Consider the following 23,550-nt stretch of genomic DNA (forward strand, 5'->3'; position numbering starts at 1 on the left):
CCTACTGTGTCCCCAATAAATTTTAAATACATGTCATTGGTGGCCAGTGGTTGCCTACAATAAATTAGTTTATACATTACCTGTCCCCGCCGATCGCCACCTAAAATAAAGTAAAAAATAAAAAACTACACCTATACTCACCTAGACACCTAATTCCCCGAAGCCATCGATCTCCTGTAATAAAATATAAAATAATAAACCACAACCTTATCCTTACCCCTCCGTAGCAGTCCACGAGTGTCCCACGAAGATCTCCAGTTCAGAGCAGCCACATAGAATGTGACCACTCTGAACCGCTGCCGCCGCTAGAATGACGGGGCCGTAAAGCAGCCCCGTCATTGCATAAGCGGGTTCACTGGAGTTCAGGCAGCGCTGCTCCGGTTAGCTCCTTTACGGCACTGCTGTATCGTGAGAAATTCCCACGGTACAGCACTGCCGTAAAGGAGGTCTCCGGAGCTGCGCTGCCTGAATGCACTCCGGTGACCTCAGTCAGTGGCTCCCGCTGCCGGGAGCGGACGTGTTCCCGGCAGCGTGAGCTTACAGCAGCCATGCACAGCTGTCACCATCTCCAGATGTGACAGCTGTGCATGGGAGATCAGCGCAGGAACGTGGACAGGTAACTATTTTTTTTTTAGTAAACTAAGAATTAAATAAAATGGTGTGTTTTATTTCAAATAAATTATTTTTTTCTGGGTGTAGTGTGTTTTTTCTTTTTAACACTTTGTAGGTTAGTAATGGGGGTGTCTTATAGACGCCCATCATTACTAACCTGGGCTTCATGGCAGCTGGCGCTGACATGAACCCCACCACTATTACCCCCTGCCACCGCACCAGGGCAGCGTGGAAGAGCGAGGCTAAGTGCCAGAATTGGCGCATCCTATGGATGCGCCATTTCTGGGGCGGCTGACGGCTGGTGTTTCTAGCCTGGGAGGGGGCCAATATTCATGGCACCCTTCCTGAGCTATTAATATCAGCCCCCAGCCGTCTGCTTAACCTCCGCTAGAGACTAAAATTACGGGGAACCCCACGCCAATTTTTTTTTAAATAAATCCTTTATTTTAACACTAAATGACATTTGAGGACTTAATAAAGATGCAGTCCCTAAATTATTATTTATTTTTTAATAAATTTTTCCCAAAACTTTTGACGTGGGCTTCGCCATATTTTTGTATGCCAGCCAGGTACAGCATCCAGCTTCTATGAACGCGCCATTTTCCGGGGCGGCCGCGGACTGCAATTTTCAGCGGGGGGGGCAGAAAGCTTGGGCCTCCCTGCGCTGCAGATTCCATCCCCCAGTTGCCTAGTTGTACCTGGCTGGACACAAAAATAGGGAGAAGCTCCACGTTTTTTTTTTTTTAATTATTTCATGAAATTCATGGAATAATTAAGAAAAAAAGGGCTTCCCTATATTGTTGTGTCTGGCCAGGTACAAATAGGCAGCTGGTGGTTGGGGGCAGCCCGTTCCTGCCTGCTGTACCTGGCTGGACACAAATATAGTGTGAAGCCCCACGTCAATTTTTTTTTAATTATTTCAGGAATTTCATGAAATAATTTAAAAAAAAAATGTGTGGCGCTTCGCCCTATTTTTGTGTCCAGCCAGGTACAACCAGGCAGCTGGGGGCTGGAATCTGCAGCGCAGGGAGACCCAAGCTTTCTGGGCCCCACCCGCTGCAAATTGCAGTCCGCAGCCGCCCCGGAAAATGGCGCGTTCATAGAAGCGCCATCTTCTGGCGCTGTACCCAACTCATCCAGGGCCCTGGTGCGGTGGCTCACTGGGTAATAAAGGGGTTAAGGCCAGCTTGGCATTATCAGCTGGCCCTAAGCCCGAAATTCATGGGGTCACGCCAATATTAGACATGACCACCATGAATTTCTAGTAAAGTATTTAAAAAAAACACAAACACCCAGAAAAAAGTCCTTTAATTGAAATAAAGACACAATTCTTTATTGTTCTAAATTAAACCATACTTACCGTCACGCCCATTCCAGCTGAAGCCAACGATCTCCTGCAATAAAAGTAAAATAATAAAGCAACCTCATCCTTACCTCTCCATGGTTCCCAGGACAGCTTCAGCTCTGCTACATCGAGATGACAGGCTGGACCGCAGCAGAACGCTGCCATCCATCCTGTCATCCCGCAGACACTGAGAAGCGCAGGCATGCTTGCGCTCCTCAGTGTCTCTCTGTGACGTCATCCAGATGAGCCGAGGTCATGTCCAATGAACTCAGCTCACCTCATGCACGTCACTGACAGCGTGGGAAAATTCTCCTGCACTCAGCGCTTCAGCGTGAGAATTCTCCCACGCTGTCAGTGACGTGCATGAGGTGCGCCGAGTTCATTGGACATGACCTCACCTCATGCACGTCACTGACAGCGTGGGAAAATTCTCACGCTGAAGCGCTGAGTGCAGGAGAATTCTCCCACGCTGTCAGTGACGTACATGAGGTGAGCCGAGTTCATTGTCGGCTCATCTGGATGCCGTCACAGCCAGACACTGAGGAGTGGAAGCATGCCTGCGCTTCTCAGTGTCTGCGGGATGACAGGCTGGATGGCAGCGTTCTGCTGCGGTCCAGCCTGTCATCTCGATGTAGCAGAGCTGGACCGGTCCTGGGAACCATGGGAAGGTAAGGATGAGGTTGCTTTATTATTTTTCTTTTATTGCAGGAGATCGTTGGCTTCAGCTGGAATGGGCGTGATGGTAAGTATGGTTTAATTTAGAACAATAAAGAATTGTGTGTTTATTTCAATTAAAGGACTTTTTTCTGGGTGTTTGTGTTTTTTTTAAATACTTTACTAGAAATTCATGGTGGTCATGTCTAATATTGGCGTGACCCCATGAATTTCGGGCTTAGGGCCAGCTGATAATGCCAAGCTGGCCCTAACCCCTTTATTACCCAGTGAGCCACCGCACCAGGGCCCTGGATGAGTTGGGTACAGCGCCAGAAGATGGCGCTTCTATGAACGCGCCATTTTCTGGGGCGGCTGCGGACTGCAATTTGCAGCGGGTGGGGCCCAGAAAGCTTGGGCCTCCCTGCGCTGCAGATTCCAGCCCCCAGCTGCCTAGTTGTACCTGGCTGGACACAAAAATAGGGCGAAGCTCCACGTTTTTTTTTTTTAAATTCATGAAATTCATGGAATAATTAAGAAAAAAAGGCCTTCCCTATATTGTTGTGTCCGGCCAGGTACAAATAGGCAGCTGGTGGTTGGGGGCAGCCCGTCCCTGCCTGCTGTACCTGGCTGGACACAAATATAGTGCGAAGCCCCACGTCAATTTTTTTTAAAATAAATCCTTTATTTTAACACTAAATGACATTTGAGGAGTTAATAAAGATGCAGTCCCTAAATTATTATTTATTTTTTAATTAATTTTTCCCAAAACTTTTGACGTGGGCTTCGCCATATTTTTGTATGCCAGCCAGGTACAGCATCCAGCTTCTATGAACGCGCCATTTTCCGGGGTGGCTGCGGACTGCAATTTTCAGCGGGGGGGGGGGGGGGGGGGGCAGAAAGCTTGGGCCTCCCTGCGCTGCAGATTCCAGCTCCCAGCTGCCTAGTTGTACCTGGCTGGACACAAAAATAGGGAGAAGCTTCACGTTTTTTTTTTTTTTAATTATTTCATGAAATTCATGAAATAATTAAGAAAAAAAGGGCTTCCCTATATTGTTGTGTCCAACCAGGTACAAATAGGCAGCTGGTGGTTGGGGGCAGCCCGTTCCTGCCTGCTGTACCTGGCTGGACACAAATATAGGGCGAAGCCCCACATCAATTTTTTTTAATTATTTCATGAATTTCCTGAAATGATTTAAAAAAAATTGACGTGGGGCTTCGCCCTATTTTTGTGCCCAGCCAGGTACAACTAGGCAGCTGGGGGCTGGAATCTGCAGCGCAGGGAGACCCAAGCTTTCTGGGCCCCCCCCCGCTGCAAATTGCAGTCCGCAGCCGCCCCAGAAAATGGCGCGTTCATAGAAGCGCCATCTTCTGGCGCTGTACCCAACTCATCCAGGGCCCTGGTGCGGTGGCTCACTGGGTAATAAAGGGGTTAAGGCCAGCTTGGCATTATCAGCTGGCCCTAAGCCCAAAATTCATGGGGTCACGCCAATATTAGACATGACCGCCATGAATTTCTAGTAAAGTATTTAAAAAAACACAACACCCAGAAAAAAGTCCTTTAATTGAAATAAACACACAATTCTTTATTGTTCTAAATTAAACCATACTTACCATCACGCCCATTCCAGCTGAAGCCAATGATCTCCTGCAATAAAAGAAAAATAATAAAGCAACCTCATCCTTACCTTTCCAAGGTTCCCACGACAGCTTCAGCTCTGCTACATCGAGATGACAGGCTGGACCGCAGCAGAACGCTGCCATCCAGCCTGTCATCCCGCAGACACTGAGAAGCGCAGGCTTGCTTGCGCTGCTCAGCGTCTCTCTGTGACGACATCCAGATGAGCCGAGGTCATGTCCAATGAACTCAGCTCACCTCATGTACGTCACTGACAGCGTGGGAAAATTCTCCTGCACTCAGCACTTCAGCGTGAGAATTTTCCCACGCTGTCAGTGACGTGCATGAGGTGAGCTGAGTTCATTGGACATGACCTCACCTCATGTATGTCACTGACAGCGTGGGAGAATTCTCACGCTGAAGCGCTGAGTGCAGGAGAATTTTCCCACGCTGTCAGTGACGTGCATGAGGTGAGCTGAGTTCATTGGACATGAACTCGGCTCATCTGGATGACGTCACAGAGAGACATTGAGGAGCGCAAGCATGCCTGCGCTTCTCAGTGTCTGCGGGATGACAGGCTGGATGGCAGCTTTCTGCTGCGGTCCAGCCTGTCATCTCGATGTAGCAGAGCTGGAGCTGTCCTGGGAACCATCGAAAGGTAAGGATGAGGTTGCTTTATTATTTTTCTTTTATTGCAGGAGATCGTTGGCTTCAGCTGGAATGGGCGTGATGGTAAGTATGGTTTAATTTAGAACAATAAAGAATTGTGTCTTTATTTCAATTAAAGGACTTTACTCTGGGTGTTTGTGTTTTCTTTTAACTTTGACTATGGGGTTAGTAATGGGGGTGTCTTATAGACGCCTCTCCATTACTAACCTGGGCTTGATGTCAGCTGGCATTATAAGCTGACATCAACCCCAACCCCATTACCCCCTGCCACCGCACCAGGGCAGCGTGGAAGAGCGAGGCTAAGTGCCAGAATTGGCGCATCCTATGGATGCGCCATTTCTGGGGCGGCTGACGGCTGGTGTTTCTAGCCTGGGAGGGGGCCAATATTCATGGCACCCTTCCTGGGCTATTAATATCAGCCCCCAGCTGTCTGCCTAGCCTGTGCTAGCTATTAAATTAGGGGGGACCCCACGTTATTTTTTTGGGGGGGTTCCCCCATTTTAATAGCTAGTAAAGGCTAGGTATTCAGCTGGGGGCTGATATTAGTAGCCTGGGAAGCTCCGTGGGTATTACCCCCTTCCCAGGCTTCAAACATTTGCCCCAGCTGTCTGCTTAACCTCCGCTAGAGCCTAAAATTAAGGGGAACCCCACGCCAATTTTTTTTTAAATAAATCCTTTATTTTAACACTAAATGACAAGTACAGTAATCAACACTGTCACTGTACTTCATATATATGTGACTGACATGTTTCTATCTATCTAATCTATGTGTGATTCTCTATTCCTTCTATTCTAAATTGTCGGGTACAGATGCTGAATTGCCGGCCGGCTTTCTTAAAGAGACGGTGCATGAAAACACTATTATTTTTTTAAATAAATCCTTTACACTAAATGACAAGTACAGTAAGCAACACTGTCACTGTACTTCATATATATGTGACTGACATGTTTCTATCTATCTAATCTATGTGTGAAGCTCTATTCTTTCTGTTATAAATTGTCGGGTACCGCTGCTGAATTGCCGGCCGGCTTTTTTAAAGAGACGGTGCACGAAAACACTAATATTTTTTTTAATAAATCCTTTACACTAAATGACAAGTACAGTAAGCAACACTGTCACTGTACTTCTTATATATGTGACTGACATGTTTCTATCTATCTAATCTATGTGTGAAGCTCTATTCTTTCTGTTGTAAATTGTCGGGTACCGGTGTATGCGCTGATGAATTGCCGGCTTTTCGCATAATACATTCTACATTATTCTTAGTTGTTTTACTTTATGTAGAATTAACCTACAAGGAAAGAAAGGGTTTATTTTCATTCCGATATTAGTGTCCCATTGACTTGCATTGGTTTCCGGTATCGGAATCGGCGATATCCGATACTTTTTGGGTATCGGCCCGATCCAATCCGATACGATATTTCCTGATATCGGAAGGTATCGCTCAACACTAGTAATGAATATACACAGTGACTGCACCAGCAGAATAGTGAGTGCAGCTCTGGGGTATAATACAGGATGTAACTCAGGATCAGTACAGGATAAGTAATGTAATGTATGTACACAGTGACTCCACCAGCAGAACAGTGAGTGCAGCTCTGGAGTTTAATAAAATACAAATCATCACCACATCAAGTGCTCAACATTTTATATCATTGTAATTAATGACTATGGAAGGTGCATGGGAGTAAGTAACCTACCTGTGAGGGATCTTCTCCTTATTTTAGTTGAGGTGCAGTTTGGGGTACAAGAGGTAAATTTAGTCCATGGGGTAAATGTACAATAATCTTTGCAGGGGAGGTTACACTTCTGAGCTGAGGGTGGGGCTGGACCGGCCCATCGAAGACATTCAGTCACATCAGCAGGACGATCATCAGCAGTGACACAGTTCACCTCTGGAAGACAAGACCACAATGGAGTTAATGTCTGACCTCTTTCGAAAGTTTGTCACAATATATATTTCAGTAGAGTAGTAATTGTAGGTTTTTGTTTCAAAGTCTGGAATAGATTCAATAATAAAAAATATATATAAAAGGAAAGAAAAGCCTGATACTTCTCTGCCTGGCTACTAAGCAAGGGTGGGGCAATATGTGGGCAAAGTAGGCAGTCGCATGTGGTACCACTGAAACAAGGGGCCCTTTTGTGCAGCAGAGGATATGTAAACAATATGAAGATGGTAGAGATGAGCAAATCTTTTGAAATTCAAGTTCAAAATTTTACCAAATTTTTCCCAAAAATGTGATTTATAGCGAATGAATTCATTTCATTTTGCATATACAGTATGCCAAATGCCCTGAAAAGACACATGTAACACTTTGAGGTCTCCCAGGACTGTATCCAACCCCCTTTTCAAGCTTTTTCAACACAAAGACAGTCTTAGTAATGTCAAAGTGACCTCAACACATATGACTATGGGTAAATGGATGGTAAGCGTTCTGATCAGCTGGGCTGTCACACACTATCTGTACAATTAGTTCAGTATTTTATGGCTTTCTCTCTCTCTTTCTTTATTGTTAAGCTGTGACGTTGTTGCACTATCCAGTTTCTCCACAGAATAATTGCTGCATTCCCTGCCTCAGCTTTTATACAGGCTTCAATAGTCTTTCCTGATTGGCTGCGCTATACCATGTGATATATGAAAGCTGAAAAGCATCCGACCGTGTTCCCAGTCTTTTCAACCTTCTCTGGCGGATGCAATCTTCGGCAATATGTAAAATGGCAGCGGCCATCATTTTTGGCGATTTGTGCAAAGCGAAGCTCGAATTGTTTGTAATCACTGGATCCAGCAAATTGTATAAAATTCAACTTGTTTCTAATCAATTAGCTCAACTCTAGTGACGAAACTCAAACAGACCTGAAATTATGGATAAATAAATGGTCACCGTCCACAATAATTTTTTTCCTCACTTAGAATCTTTTTTTTTTTTTAACTTTTAGATTAAAAAAAAAAAAACGAAAATTTCAAAAACATTTTTTGTTCTCCGCGAATGGTAGAGATACTTTTGTTTGACATTTTATTGTAATGCACGGCAGCTGCATATATTCCTCGCATCCAGACTACGGATACAAAGCCTTCAGAATAAGTGGGAATCTGTCGTGAATAGCGCTGACAAGCAGCGGATCATAAAAGTACATTATACATATTTTTTATTTTTTTTTGTCACCATAGTAACTTGCCACATGTATCAGGTCGATGTACATTAAAGCACCAAAACACTTTGTATCGTACCTTAGAAGAACCTATTTAAGTGAGGATTTATGAGCCGCCGCTTCCCGAGAAGAAAGTCGCCCCTCGCTGTGCGAAGAAAAAGTCTTTAAAATGGAGCGAGATCTGTCATCCTCACAACCTGTGACTGTTAATAAGTGACATTCCTCACAGCGTGCCGGGGACCGCGAACACTCACTTCCGAACATCTGAAATAAATGACAATGCCTGCTCCGTATAGGATCACACCATGAGGCGGCCCTAGGCGCCATCTGTAGAGATAAGACGGTGCCAGCAACTCTACCAGCCGTCTGATTGGTTGACAAATGACTGTTTTCAGAAGAAGATTCCTCTAAAATGAAAACTTCCTTTTGGCAACTCGATACAATAAACCCATTGGAATCATGTTAAATGGAAAGTATCAAAATTACAGAATCGTTTCTAAAAGCTCATTGGCCCAGGTGCAATAGTTCAGCATGGGCTCGGTCCCCGATCATCGTCTTCCCGCCCATGCAGATTCCCGCAGTCATAAAAACTCATCGTTCCCAAATATTTACGCCAAAATAAATCCATACACTGCTCAAGCAATTATAATAACATAATATTATACCGAAATAATACCGCCGTACACTGCTGAAATATTACTAAAAAAAAATATACCAATATAATACCGCCATGGATTGATGAAATAATATTACTAAAAAATATCCCTGTGTAGTATGAATAAATAAAAAAAACAAAAAACAAGGTAATAAAACCGTAACTTTCTGAAATAATATTAATAACAAAATACATCCAGATAATACCGCCATATATTTATAAAAACAATATTAATATCGTAATATATCCAGATAATGCCGCCATACACTGCTGAAATATTACAAAAAAATTATATCCATATAATACCGCCATGGATTGATGAAATAATATTACTAAAAAAATATCCCTGTGTGGTATGAATAAATAAAAAAAAAATACCAAGGTAATAAAACCATACCTTTCGGAAATAATATTAATAACAAAATACACCCAGATAATACCGCCATATATTTATAAAAACAATATTAATATCATAATATATCCAGATAATGCTGCCATACACTGCTGAAATATTACAAAAAAATGATATCCATATAATACCGCCATGGATTGATGAAATAATATTACTAAAAAAAAATCCCTGTGTGGTATGAATAAATAAAAAAAAAAAACAAGGTAATAAAACCGTACCTTTCTGAAATAATATTAAATAATAAAATACACCCAGATAATACTGCCATATATTTATAAAACAATATTAATATCATAATCTATCCAGATAATGCCGTCATACATTGTTAAAAACAATATTAATAACAAAGTATAATAAAGGTCATATGGTATACGTAACAGAATATAAGCTAATTAAAAATATACCAAGATTGTGCTGCCATACATTGCTGAAATAATATTAACAACAAGAAATACACAGTTACATCACCACTTGGAGAATATTTGTAAGAATATTTGTCCAGATAATACCACCATACATTGCTGAAATTATATTAATAAAATATGTCCAGATAATATTTCAGCAATGTGTGGTAGTAAATATAACTAAATAATTCAATGGTCAAATAATATGTATAAGAAAATTTGTCCAGAAAATACTGTTAATACCGCCATACATTGCTCAATGTTAATAACAATATATACCGTACTTAGATAATACCACCATACATTGCTGAAATAATATTAATAACAAACTATACACAATTTACAGCACAACAAATATTTTTAAGAAAATATACCAAGATAATATCACCATACACTTTCAAATAATTTTAATAACAAATTATACCACAAACAATATTAATAACATTTTATTATTTAGCATTATATGGCAGTATTATCTGGGTACATAGTTTTGCCAATATTTCAGTAATCTATGGTGGTATTATCTGGTATAGTATTATGTTAATACTATTTGAGCAATGTATTTAGGCATTATCTGAGAATATTATGTTTATATTACAGTATTTGAGCAATGTATGGTAGCATTTTCCAGGAATAGTATGTTAATATTATTTGAGCAATGTATTATCTTGCTATATTATGTTGCTATTATTTCAGCACTGTATGGCGGCATTATCCAAGTATATTATTAAGTTAATATTATTTGAGCAATGTATGGCAGTATTGTCTGGATATATTATGTTGCTATTATTTCAGCACTGTATCACAATATTATCGTGCCATATAGAGGGCCGACATAAGGGCATTACTGCCCTTACTGGTGTATGGGGCCCAGGGACCAGAAGCAAAAAGGGGAGGCCCGGCCAGCCCTGGCCCCAAGCCCACAGCACCCGCTCTTTTTGCTTCTCCTTACCGGGCCTCTTAGGGACAACAGTTCAGCGCATGATGCACCCGGCGGACGGAAATGACCGCTGTATTTTTAGTCCACACCGGGGTGCATCATGGTCCTGATGCCGGTCATGTGACATGCTGCGCGCTCATATTCAATCTGGACCAGAGCAGCAGCGTGCCACATGTGTTGCGGGGACAGCGGCAACAGGTGGTAAGGTAAGAAAGTGTGTGTGTGTTTGCACTGCGCTGCTGAGGTGAGACTGGTGAGGGGACACTGATGAGGGAGGGGAGGCTGGTGAGGGGTCGCTGATGAGGGAGGGGAGGCTGGTGAGGGAGGGTACACTGATGAGGGAGGGGACACTGATGAGGGAGGGGACACTGATGAGGGAGGGGACACTGATGAGGGAGGGGACACTGATGAGGGAGGAGATGCTGATGAGGGAGGAGATGCTGATGAGGGGATGCTGCTGAGAGGACGCTGATGAGGGAGGGGAGGCTGCTCAGGGGACGCTGATGAGGGAGGGGAGGCTGCTGAGGGGACGCTGATGAAAGAGGAGAGGCTGCTGAGGGGACGCTGATGAGGGAGGGGAGGCTGCTGAGGGGAGGCTGATGAGGGAGGGGAGGCTGGTGAGGGGACGCTGATGAGGGAGGATAGGCTAATGAGGGAGGGGAGGCTCCTGAGGGGATGCTGATGAGGGAGGGGACACTGATGAGGGAGGAGAAGTTGATGAGGGAGGAGATGCTGATGAGGGAGGAGACGCTGATGAGGGAGGAGATGCTGATGAGGGAATGCTGCTGATAGGACGCTGATGAGGGAGGGGACGCTGATGAGGGAGGGGAGGCTGCTGAGGGGACGCTGATGAAAGAGGGGAGGCTGCTGAGGGGACGCTGATGAGGGAGGGGAGGCTGATGAGGGAGGGGAGGCTGCTGAGGGGAGGCTGATGAGGGAGGGGAGGCTGGTGAGGGGATTGTGATGAGGGAGGGGAGGCTGCTGAGAGGACGCTGATGAGGGAGGGGATGCTGATGTAGGAGGGGACGCTGATGAGGGAGGAGACGCTGATGAGGGAGGGGTATGTATGGTACCCCTCATCCCCCAAGCATGGTATGTGTGGCCCCCTCATCTCCCAATTCCCCCTCATCCCTTTCACGCTGCACACATACAAAAAAAAACCACTTATACTCACCTTTCTTCCCTGTGCTCCAGCGCTGCTGTGTCCTGTTCTGCCGGAGGCCGGGGGAGGAGTGTGGCGCTGGACTACGTGCGTGCCCATACCATGCTGTTCGGCGCCATTTTGCTGAAGACACACTGCAAATGTGTCTTCAGTAAAATGGCGCCGGATAGCGCTATGCGCATGCGCCAATTCCGACGCCTTCACTCCGCCCCCGGTCTCCGGCCACAAGAGAGGCGCCGCGGCAACACTCCTCCCGGTCAGGTGAGTATGTAAGTATGGCGCCGGAGATCGCGGTATGCGTTCAGTGTCTAGGCATACCGCGATCTCTGGTGTCATACACTCCTCTTACCTGTAACGGCTCCATGCGCTCTTCTGTCCGGAGCCAGACTGCGCTTCACGCATGCGCAGTCTATGGAGGCTTCAGACAGAGGGATGCTTGGCCTCTTATATTATAGATATGGTTCAATGGGAACTGTTAATGTGTGATTGGTGACGACGTGGTGCAGAAGTGTAGTTTTTCCAAGAGTGGGAAGTGGGACTGTGGAAGGTTCAAGGAGTGGAGGCAGAGCTGGGGTGGAGATTGGGCGGAATCTGAAGGGGGCCCGGAAATTTTGACATTATGGGGCCCCGAAACTCCTAGTGGCAGCCCTGATCATATATCATACCCAGATAAGACAGGCTTTCTTTGTAGAAATGATAAAAATAAAATATCAGAAATTATACCATACATGATCTGGAAGGAAACCTTATGTCCACAATCTGCAGGAGGTCCCAGTTTGGGGTGAATACTGCAGACTGGTCCTGCGGTCTGAGGTCTCGGAGATAAATGTGTCTGCTGTCAGAACACGGCGCAGCCAATAAACTAGAAGTGGTTTTGTAACTTCATAAGAAAAAAAGGAAAATTGCATTTAAATTTCTCTCTGCGACAGACATCTGTCATTTGTGAAGGCCTCGTCGACGTTTATTCACTTGCCAGGTTACCGCTGCAAGCTGGGAAATAAGCGCGGTGACAGCTGAGAGATTAGCGCTTCACTTTTCAAAGTTGTAGTAAATGTGCGCGGTGAATGAAATTTGTTTTAGAAGCCCGTATCAGTAAAGGCAGACGTATCCAGCGTTATAGGATCCAGCTGTAGGGAGAATAACTGATCTGTGTGGTAGCCATCCGCAATGTGAGACTGCAGATTCTTGGCCCCCCATCTACCATGGGACAGTTATACCACTGCTGTCTGTACACAGTGACTGCACCAGCAGAATAGTGAGTGCAGCTCTGGAGTATAATACAGGATGTAACTCAGGATCAGTAAAGTAATGTATGCACACAGTGACTGCACAAGCAGAATAGTGAGTGCAGCTCTGGAGTATAATACAGGATGTAACTCAGGATCAGTAATGTAATGTATGCACACAGTGACTGCACCAGCAGAATAGTGAGTGCAGCTCTGGAGTATAATACAGGATGTAACTCAGGATCAGTAAAGTAATGTATGTACACAGTGACTGTACCAGCAGAATAGTGAGTGCAGCTCTGGAGTATAATACAGGATGTAACTCAGGATCAGTAAAGTAATGTATGTACACAGTGACTGTACCAGCAGAACAGTGAGTGCAGCTCTGGAGTATAATACAGGATGTAACTCAGGATCAGTAATGTAATGTATGCACACAGTGACTGCACCAGCAGAATAGTGAGTGCAGCTCTGGGGTATAATACAGGATATAACTCAGGATCAGTAATGTAATGTATGTACACAGTGACTGCACCAGAGGAATATTGAGTGCAGCTCTGGAGTATAATACAGGATGTAACTCATGATCAGTAATGTAATGTATGCACACAGTGACTGCACCAGCAGAATAGTGAGTGCTGCTCTGGAGTATAATACAGGATGTAACTCAGGATCAGTAATGTAATGTATGCACACAGTGACTGCACCAGCAGAATAGTGAGTGCTGCTCTGGAGTATAATACAGGATGTAACTCAGAATCAGTAATATAATGTATGTACACCGTGACTGCACCAGCAGAATAGTGAGTGCAGCTCTGGAGTATAATACAGGATGTAACTCAGGATCAGTAAAGTAATGTATGTACACAGTGACTGCACCAGTAGAATAGTGAGTTCAGCTCTGGAGTATAATACAGGATGTAACTCAGGATCAGTAAAGTAATGTATGCACACAGTGACTGCACAAGCAGAATAGTGAGTGCTGCTCTGGAGTATAATACAGGATGTAACTCAGGATCAGCAAAGTAATGTATGCACACAGTGACTGCACAAGCAGAATAGTGAGTGCAGCTCTGGAGTATAATACAGGATGTAACTCAGGATCAGTACAGGATCAGTAATATAATGTATGTACATAGTGACTGCACCAGCAGAACAGTGAGTGCAGCTCTGGAGTATAATACAGGATGTAACTCAGGATCAGTAAAGTAATGTATGCACACAGTGACTGCGCAAGCAGAATAGTGAGTGCAGCTCTGGGGTATAATACAGGATATAACTCAGGATCAGTAATGTAATGTATGTACACAGTGACTGCACCAGAGGAATAGTGAGTGCAGCTCTGGAGTATAATACAGGATGTAACTCATGATCAGTAATGTAATGTATGCACACAGTGACTGCACCAGCAGAATAGTGAGTGCAGCTCTGGAGTATAATACAGGAGGTAACTCAGGATCAGTAATGTAATGTATGTACACAGTGACTGCACCAGAGGAATAGTGAGTGCAGCTCTGGAGTATAATACAGGATGTAACTCATGATCAGTAATGTAATGTATGTACACAGTGACTGCACCAGCAGAATAGTGAGTGCAGCTCTGGAGTATAATACAGGATGTAACTCAGGATCAGTAATGTAATGTATGCACACAGTGACTGCACCAGCAGAATAGTGAGTGCTGCTCTGGAGTATAATACAGGATGTAACTCAGGATCAGTAATGTAATGTATGTACACCGTGACTGCACCAGAGGAATAGTGAGTGCAGCTCTGGAGTATAATACAGGATGTAACTCATGATCAGTAATGTAATGTATGCACACAGTGACTGCACCAGCAGAATAGTGAGTGCAGCTCTGGAGTATAATACAGGAGGTAACTCAGGATCAGTAATGTAATGTATGTACACAGTGACTGCACCAGAGGAATAGTGAGTGCAGCTCTGGAGTATAATACAGGATGTAACTCATGATCAGTAATGTAATGTATGTACACAGTGACTGCACCAGCAGAATAGTGAGTGCAGCTCTGGAGTATAATACAGGATGTAACTCAGGATCAGTAATGTAATGTATGCACACAGTGACTGCACCAGCAGAATAGTGAGTGCTGCTCTGGAGTATAATACAGGATGTAACTCAGGATCAGTAATGTAATGTATGTACACCGTGACTGCACCAGAGGAATAGTGAGTGCAGCTCTGGAGTATAATACAGGATGTAACTCATGATCAGTAATGTAATGTATGCACACAGTGACTGCACCAGCAGAATAGTGAGTGCAGCTCTGGAGTATAATACAGGAGGTAACTCAGGATCAGTAATGTAATGTATGTACACTGTGAATGCACCAGCAGAAAAGTGAGTGCAGCTCTGGGGTATAATGCAGGAGTTAACTCAGGATCAGTAATGTAATGTATGTACACAGTGACTGCACCAGCAGAATAGTGAGTGCAGCTCTGGAGTATAATACAGGATGTAACTCTGGATCAGTAATGTAATGTCTGTACACAGTGACTGTGAAGTGACCGCGGGCAAGGCCGCGCATTGGTATCTATGATCTGGCCAAGCAAGATCCCCACACACAGACTCCATCTTGATAACCGTATCTTTACTCGTATACATTTTTAACACAGCAAAGAAAAAAAACAATAAATGACAACCGTAAATATGCACAGTAATAACGTGTAGTGATAAGCTGACCCTCACTGTCCCTACTCACACGTTACCAGTCCTTTACTCCAGAAGGATGTGTCCCCCGTCGCAGGCCTGTCTGTCTTTGCAGGAGGGCGTCCCAGCCGGAGAAAAAAACAGGAACAACAAATTACGCTGAAAGGAGGGAATACTTCGGCCTCTCGCCAGAGGACCCGCTTACAGTCTCTCCGATCCGGATAGCAGCTTTGGTGGATCCCTTATGTAGTCCACACTCCAGTAGCACGGAGTGTAATAGCTGTATCCCTCAGCAGTGAAGAAGCTGGGGAAGGCCCCGAGGATATGGTGTCAGGTAAAAGAAATCCCGCTGAGAGTCTCTCCTGCGCCACGCACGAGGGCCTGCACACCGTCCTGGCTCTTTTCACAGACCACAGCAGACTCTTCGCGCGCTTTTTTCTGCTTCCCACTTTGGTCACGTGACTCTCTAGGGCGGGACACAGGAGGCACAGTCTTTTTCTCTGTCATCACACCCTGCGCAGGTGCAACCTCTGGCCACAAGGTGGCAACATCAACCTGCGTAATCACTTCTGTAACAGACTCTATTTCAATGATCACAGAACAGCCAGAGCCGGCCAGCTCACTACAACTGCACCAGCAGAATAGTGAGTGCAGCTCTGGAGTATAATACAGGATATAACTCAGGATCAGTAATGTAATGTATGTACACAGTGACTGCACCAGCAGAATAGTGAGTGCAGCTCTGGAGTATAATACAGGATGTAACTCAGGATCAGTAATGTAATGTATGTACACAGCGACTGCACCAGCAGAATAGTGAGTGCAGCTCTGGAGTATAATACAGGATGTAACTCAGGATCAGTAATGTAATGTATGTACACAGTGACTGCACCAGCAGAATAGTGAGTGCAGCTCTGGAGTATAATACAGGATGTAACTCAGGATCAGTAATGTAATGTCTGTACACAGTGACTGCACCAGCAGAATAGTGAGTGCAGCTCTGGGGTATAATACAGGAGGTAACTCAGGATCAGTAATGCATGTACACAGTGACTGCACCAGCTGAATAGTGAGTGCAGCTCTGGAGTATAATACAGGATGTAACTCAGGATCAGTAATGTAATGTATGTACACTGTGACTGCACCAGCAGAATAGTGAGTGCAGCTCTGGGGTGTAATACAGGAGGTAACTCAGGATCGTAGTGTAATGTATGTAGACAGTGACTGCACCAGTGGAATAGTGAGTGCAGCTCTGGAGTATAATACAGGATGTAACTCAGGATCGGTAATGTAATGTATGCACACAGTGACCGCACCAGCAGAATAGTGAGTGCAGCTCTGGAGTATAATACAGGATGTAACTCAGGATCAGTACAGGATCAGTAATGTAATGTATGTACACAGTGAATGCACCAGCAGAATAGTGAGTGCAGCTCTGGGGTATAATACAGGATGTAACTCAGGATCAGTACAGGATCAGTAATGTAATGTATGTACACAGTGACTGCACCAGCAGAATAGTGAGTGCAGCTCTGGAGTATAATACAGGATGTAACTCAGGATCAGTACAGGATCAGTAATATAATGTATGTACACAGTGACTGCACCAGCAGAATAGTGAGTGCAGCTCTGGAGTATAATACAGGATGTAACTCAGGATCAGTAATGTAATGTATGTACACAGGGACTGCACCAGCAGAATAGGGAGTGCAGCTCTGGAGTATAATACAGGATGTAACTCAGGATCAGTACAGGATCAGTAATGTATGTACACAGTGACTGCACCAGCAGAACAGTGAGTGCAGCTCTGGAGTATAATACAGGATGTAACTCAGGATCAGTTCAGGATAAGTAATGTAATGTATGTACACAGTGACTGCACCAGCAGAATAGGGAGTGCAGCTCTTGGGTATAATACTGGATGTAACTCAGGATCAGTACAGGATCAGTAATGCAATGTATGTATGTGGCATGCAGAAGTAGTGCTGTTGCTTCAAAAGCATCCAGCAACTATTAGAAGTAACACAAGCACAGGAGACAGGAAGTGTTGTGCTCCAGAAGCATCCAGAAACTAGAGGGGTAAACCGTCACAGGAGACAGTGTTTTTAGCAGAGCCCCAGGGGGATTGTGAGGAAGTTGTTTACTGTCTGGCTAGAGCTGAAGAGAAAGGAGGTGTGTGATCTGTATCTCACAGAAGGCAAGGGAGCAGAATTCAGGTCAGGAGGGAAGCTAAACAAAGGTCAGTTAGACTCCCTGAGCTAACAGTGTGGAGTATTATCGGGCTGAAAGATAAGGACTGGAAGTAATCCTGTCATAGGGATCATCTCCCTCATCAAACCCTCCCCCCCTCCATCTCCATGCAGGCTAAAGAATGCTGTGTACTATTGAGTCCTTGTGAAGGAAAAGCCTGTGCTGTACTGTGCTACTGGATAGACTGTGTACTACTGTGCTGCGAAGGAGATTGTACTGTTGTTACTGGAGCCTGTTGCTCAAAGAGACTCTTAAATTGCACTAGCCGTGCCTCATTAAATGTTACTGTTCTACCGTTTCTGAGGACTCATGTCAGATGTGTCTGGTCAGCAACTGAATCTATCATGTGCCTGAAAGAAGCTGCAGCCTATGGTCGCCATGAGTAACGGTTCCCCCAGGATTCTAACGAATTCATGTAACCGGTCTCGCCCCTATCTGAACTTAGGCAGCGTATGTGTAACATGTACACAGTGACTGCACCAGCAGAATAGTGAGTGCAGCTCTTGGGTATAATACAGGGTTGTACGGTAACTCAGGATCAGTGCAGGATAAGTAATGTACCGTATATACTTGAGTATAAGCCAAGTTTTTCAGCACATTTTTGCGCTGAAAATGCCCCCCTCGGCTTATAATCGGGTATATACTTGTGTATATAGAAATTCCGGTGGTGGATAGTGATGGTGGGGTTGCGGCGGAGGAGGAGCGGGCACATGCAGTAGCCGGCTGCTGCAGCTACCACATGTGCCCGCCTCTAAAGAGAAATTAATATTCACTTTTTTCCACTCCCATGGGCATGAAGAAGAAAAAATATTCTCTTTAGTAGCACGTACAGAGGAGTGCTGAGCCACAGCTCCTGCTGACAGTGCCCGGTACTAAAGAGAATGCATATTCACTCTTCTCCACGCCGGGACTGTGAGTAAATATGCTGGCAGCTCACATCAGCATCTGAGAGCGCATGGCAGTGATGCCATGCGCTGATCAGATGCTGACATGAGCTGCTGGCAGACAGGACGCAGCGCAGGAGCAGAGGGGAGGAAGGAAGGTGATATAAGTGTTTCATTTTTTTATGTGTGCAGTGATGGGGCCATACATACTAGGATTGGGATGAGTGGTGCCATGCATACCAGGATTGGGGATGGGGAGGCCATGCATACCAGGATTTAGGGATGAGGAGGCCATGCATACCAGGATTTGGGGATGAGGAGGCCATGCATACCAGGATTTGGGGATGAGGAGGCCATGAATACCAGGATTTGGGGATGAGGACGCCATGCATACCAGGATTTAGGGATGAGGAGGCCATGCATACCAGGATTTGGGGATGAGGAGGCCATGCATACCAGGATTTGGGGATGAGGAGGCCATGCATTCCAGGATTGGGGGATGAGGAGGCCATGCATACCAGGATTGGGGGATGAAGAGGCCATGCATACCAGGATTGGGGATGAGGGGGGCCATGCATACCAGGATTGGGGGATGAGGAGGCCATGCATACCAGGATTGGGGGATGAGGAAGCCATGCATACTAGGATTGGGGGATGAGGAGGCCATGCATACTGGGATTGGGGGATGAGGGGGTCATGCATACCAGAATTGGGGATGAGGGGGGCCATGCAAACCAGGATTGGGGATGAGGGGGGCCATGCATATCAGAATTGGAGATGAGGGTGCCATACATACCTGGATTTCAGATGAGGGGGCCACGCATACCAGGATTGGGGATGAGGGGGCCATGCATACCAGGATTGGGGATGAGTGGGGCCATGCATATCAGGATTGGAGATGAGGGGGCCATACATACCAGGATTGGAGATGAGGGGGCCATATATACCAGGATTGGGGATGAGGGAGCCATGAATACCAGGATTGGGGATGAGGGGGCCATATATACCAGGATTGGGGATGAGGGAGCCATGAATACCAGGATTGGGGATGAGGGGGCCATATATACCAGGATTGAGGATGAGGGGGCCATGCATACCAGGATTGGGCATGAGAGGGCCATACGTACCAGGATGGGGAAATTTACCAGTAGCTGCTGCCTTTCTCACCCTAGGCTTATACTCGAGTCAATAAGTTTTCCCAATTTTTTGTGGTAAAATTAGGTACCTCGGCTTATACTCGGGTCGGTTTATACCCGAGTATATATACGGTACATTGTGAAATTATTAGAAAATTTGTATTTTTGGTGATTCATTTTACTGAACAACTCTAGTGATGTCAGACAATCCAAAAGGTTAATAAATCTGATTATGTAAGAAAGTAAAAAAGTGAGGTTTTGTATTAGGAGAATATATTTATGCGCAGAATTAAAGGGGAACTATATATGAAGAACATACAGTTTCCATCTCAATTGTTCACTTTCATCTGTTGCAGTGAGAATAACCAACGACTCAAAATGTACAAAAATTTATTTCTGACATGTTTTTTTTTCATATACATTATATATCTGTGACCAATATAGTAATATGGCCGCCCTTCTCCTCAGTGGTGATATAGTAATACATATAGTAATATGGCCGCCCTTCTCCTCAGTGGTGATATAGTAATATATATAGTAATATGGCCGCCCTTCTCCTCAGTAGTGATATAGTAATACATATAGTAATATGGCCGCCCTTCTTCTCAGTGGTGTTATAGTAATATATATAGTAATATGGCCGCCCTTCTCCTCAGTGGTGATATAGTAATATATATAGTAATATGGCCGCCCTTCTCCTCAGTGGTGATATAGTAATACATATAGTAATATGGCCGCCCTTCTTCTCAGTGGTGTTATAGTAATATATATAGTAATATGGCCGCCCTTCTCCTCAGTGGTGATATAGTAATACATATAGTAATATGGCCGCCCTTCTCCTCAGTGTGATATAGTAATACATATAGTAATATGGCCACCCTTCTCCTCAGTGGTGATATAGTATTATATATAGTAATATGGCCGCCCTTCTCCTCAGTGGTGATATAGTAATATATATAGTAATATGGCCGCCCTTCTCCTCAGTGGTGATATAGTAATACATATAGTAATATGGCCGCCCTTCTCCTTAGTGGTGTTATAGTAATATATATAGTAATATGGCCGCCCTTCTCCTCAGTGGTGATATAGTAATATATATAGTAATATGGCCGCCCTTCTCCTTAGTGGTGTTATAGTAATATATATAGTAATATGGCCGCCCTTCTCCTTAGTGGTGTTATAGTAATATATATAGTAATATGGCCGCCCTTCTCCTCAGTGGTGATATAGTAATACATATAGTAATATGGCCGCCCTTCTCCTTAGTGGTGTTATAGTAATATATATAGTAATATGGCCGCCCTTCTCCTCAGTGGTGATATAGTAATACATATAGTAATATGGCCGCCCTTCTTCTCAGTGGTGTTATAGTAATACATATAGTAATATGGCCGCCCTTCTTCTCAGTGGTGTTATAGTAATATATATAGTAATATGGCCGCCCTTCTCCTCAGTGGTGATATAGTAATATATATAGTACTATGGCCACCCTTCTCCTCAGTGGTGATATAGTAATATATATAGTAATATGGCCGCCCTTCTCCTCAGTGGTGATATAGTAATACATATAGTAATATGGCCACCCTTCTTCTCAGTGGTGATATAGTAATACATATAGTAATATGGCCGCCCTTCTCCTCAGTGGTGATATAGTAATATATATAGTACTATGGCCACCCTTCTCCTCAGTGGTGATATAGTAATACATATAGTAATATGGCCGCCCTTCTTCTCAGTGGTGTTATAGTAATATATATAGTAATATGGCCGCCCTTCTCCTTAGTGGTGATATAGTAATATATATAGTACTATGGCCACCCTTCTCCTCAATGTGATATAGTAATACATATAGTAATATGGCCGCCCTTCTCCTCAGTGGTGATATAGTAATACATATAGTAATATGGCCGCCCTTCTCCTCAGTGGTGATATAGTAATACATATAGTAATATGGCCGCCCTTCTCCTCAGTGGTGATATAGTAATACATATAGTACTATGGCCACCCTTCTCCTCAGTAGTGATATAGTAATATACATAGTAATATGGCCGCCCTTCTTCTCAGTCACAGTCATAATCTCCATTCATGGAGTCTGTCAGGTTCTTCTTCTTTTTGGGTAGCACCAACCACAGCCCCAGACACTGATCAGAGAGGCGACTGTTCTCCTTCACTATAAATCTCCCGTGTGAGAAGGGCCACAAGTTCTCACCAGGGTTTAGGTCCAGTGAGGACGGGGTCGGTCATTATTCTCCATCTTTCCTGGCCCCGAGCAGTGGAGACTTCGATGCTGTGATGGAGCCTCGTCCTGCAGAACAATCCTGGTTTTCTGGAGAGACGCAGACTTTCCTGCTCCACTGCTGGAAGAAAATGTCTTCTAATCACCGGCAGGAGGTTTGGGAGATGATTTTGATCCATCTTCAACCCAAAAATGTCCAACTTGCTCCAGTTTAAAATCCCACACATAGCAGCGCCCACCTCCATCTCGCTGGTGTCCGAGTGGAAGTGGAGGTCGGTGCCAGGTACTGATCCAGCTACGGCCCATCTGTAAGAAAGTGAACGTCATTGTCTGCGCTGTTGCATTCAAGTAACCTGCTTAGGCCACGGCCCCACTATCAGTATTCGGTCAGTACTTTTTCTCAGGAGTGGGAGTAAAAACCAGGTGAGGAACAATCAGAGAAAAGGTATAATAGATACAAGTCACCAATTCTGCATTTATCACCCACTCCTGGTTTTGGCTCCCACTCCTGAGAAAAATTACTGACCAAATACTGACCAAATACTGATAGTGAGGCCGTGACCATACACGTCCATCTGCTCCGTCCAGAGTCGTTTCATCTCATCAGTCCATAAAACCTGTGAACAATCTGTATCAGATATTACTAGTCCCAGTCTTGACGTTTCTCTTCTGTGTCTTGCTCAGTGGTGGTCGGGCTCAGCCTCCTCACCTCGGCCGTGTCTCTGAGCACTGAACATCTTGTAGTTCTGTGTCTTGCTCAGTGGTGGTCGGGCTCAGCCTCCTCACCTCAGACGTATGTCTGAGCACTGAGCACCTTGCAGTTCTGTGTCTTGCTCAGTGGTGGTCAGGTTCAGCCTCCTCACCTCAGCCGTCTGTCTGAGCACCTTGTAGTTCTGTGTCTTGCTCAGTGGTGGTCGGGCTCAGCCTCCTCACCTCAGCAGTGTCTCTGAACACCTTGTACTTCTGTGTCTTGCTCAGTGGTGGTCGGGCTCAGCCTCCTCACCTCGGCCGTGTCTCTGAGCACTGAACACCTTGTAGTTCTGGGTCTTGCTCAGTGGTGGTCGGGCTCAGCCTCCTCACCTCGGCCGTGTCTCTGAGCACTGAACACCTTGTAGTTCTGGGTCTTGCTCAGTGGTGGTCGGGCTCAGCCTCCTCACCTCGGCTGTATGTCTGAGCACTGAACACCTTGTACTTCTGTGTCTTGCTCAGTGGTGGTCGGGCTCAGTCTCCTCACCTCAGTCGTATGTCTGAGCACCTTGTAGTTCTCTGTCTTGCTCAGTGGTGGTCGGGCTCGGCCTCCTCACCTCAGCAGTGTCTCTGAACACCTTGTACTTCTGTGTCTTGCTCAGTGGTGGCCGGGCTCAGCCTCCTCACCTTGGCCGTATCTCTAAGCATTGAACACCTTGTACTTCTGTGTCTTGCTCAGTGGTGGTCGGGCTCAGCCTCCTCACCTCGGCCGTATGCCTGAGCACTGAACACCTTGTAGTTCTGGGTCTTGCTCAGTGGTGGTCGGGCTCAGCCTCCTCAC

General features: G+C 45.0%; 1 protein-coding gene across 1 annotated transcript in view; it reads right to left on the reverse strand.

Moving 5' to 3' along the window:
• THSD7B (thrombospondin type 1 domain containing 7B) overlaps nt 1–23,550 on the reverse strand; it is a 760,515-nt gene that overhangs the window by 269,807 nt on the left and 467,158 nt on the right. The window contains exon 13 of the mRNA XM_073647255.1: nt 6,597–6,791. Within this exon, the coding sequence (XP_073503356.1) occupies nt 6,597–6,791 (195 nt within the window). The remainder of the gene's footprint in view (nt 1–6,596; nt 6,792–23,550) is intronic.

The sequence above is a fragment of the Phyllobates terribilis genome, unplaced genomic scaffold, assembly GCF_046119375.1.
Source record: "Phyllobates terribilis strain yellow unplaced genomic scaffold, ASM4611937v1 Scaffold_9__5_contigs__length_417890890, whole genome shotgun sequence".
Taxonomy (NCBI): Eukaryota; Metazoa; Chordata; class Amphibia; order Anura; family Dendrobatidae; genus Phyllobates; species Phyllobates terribilis.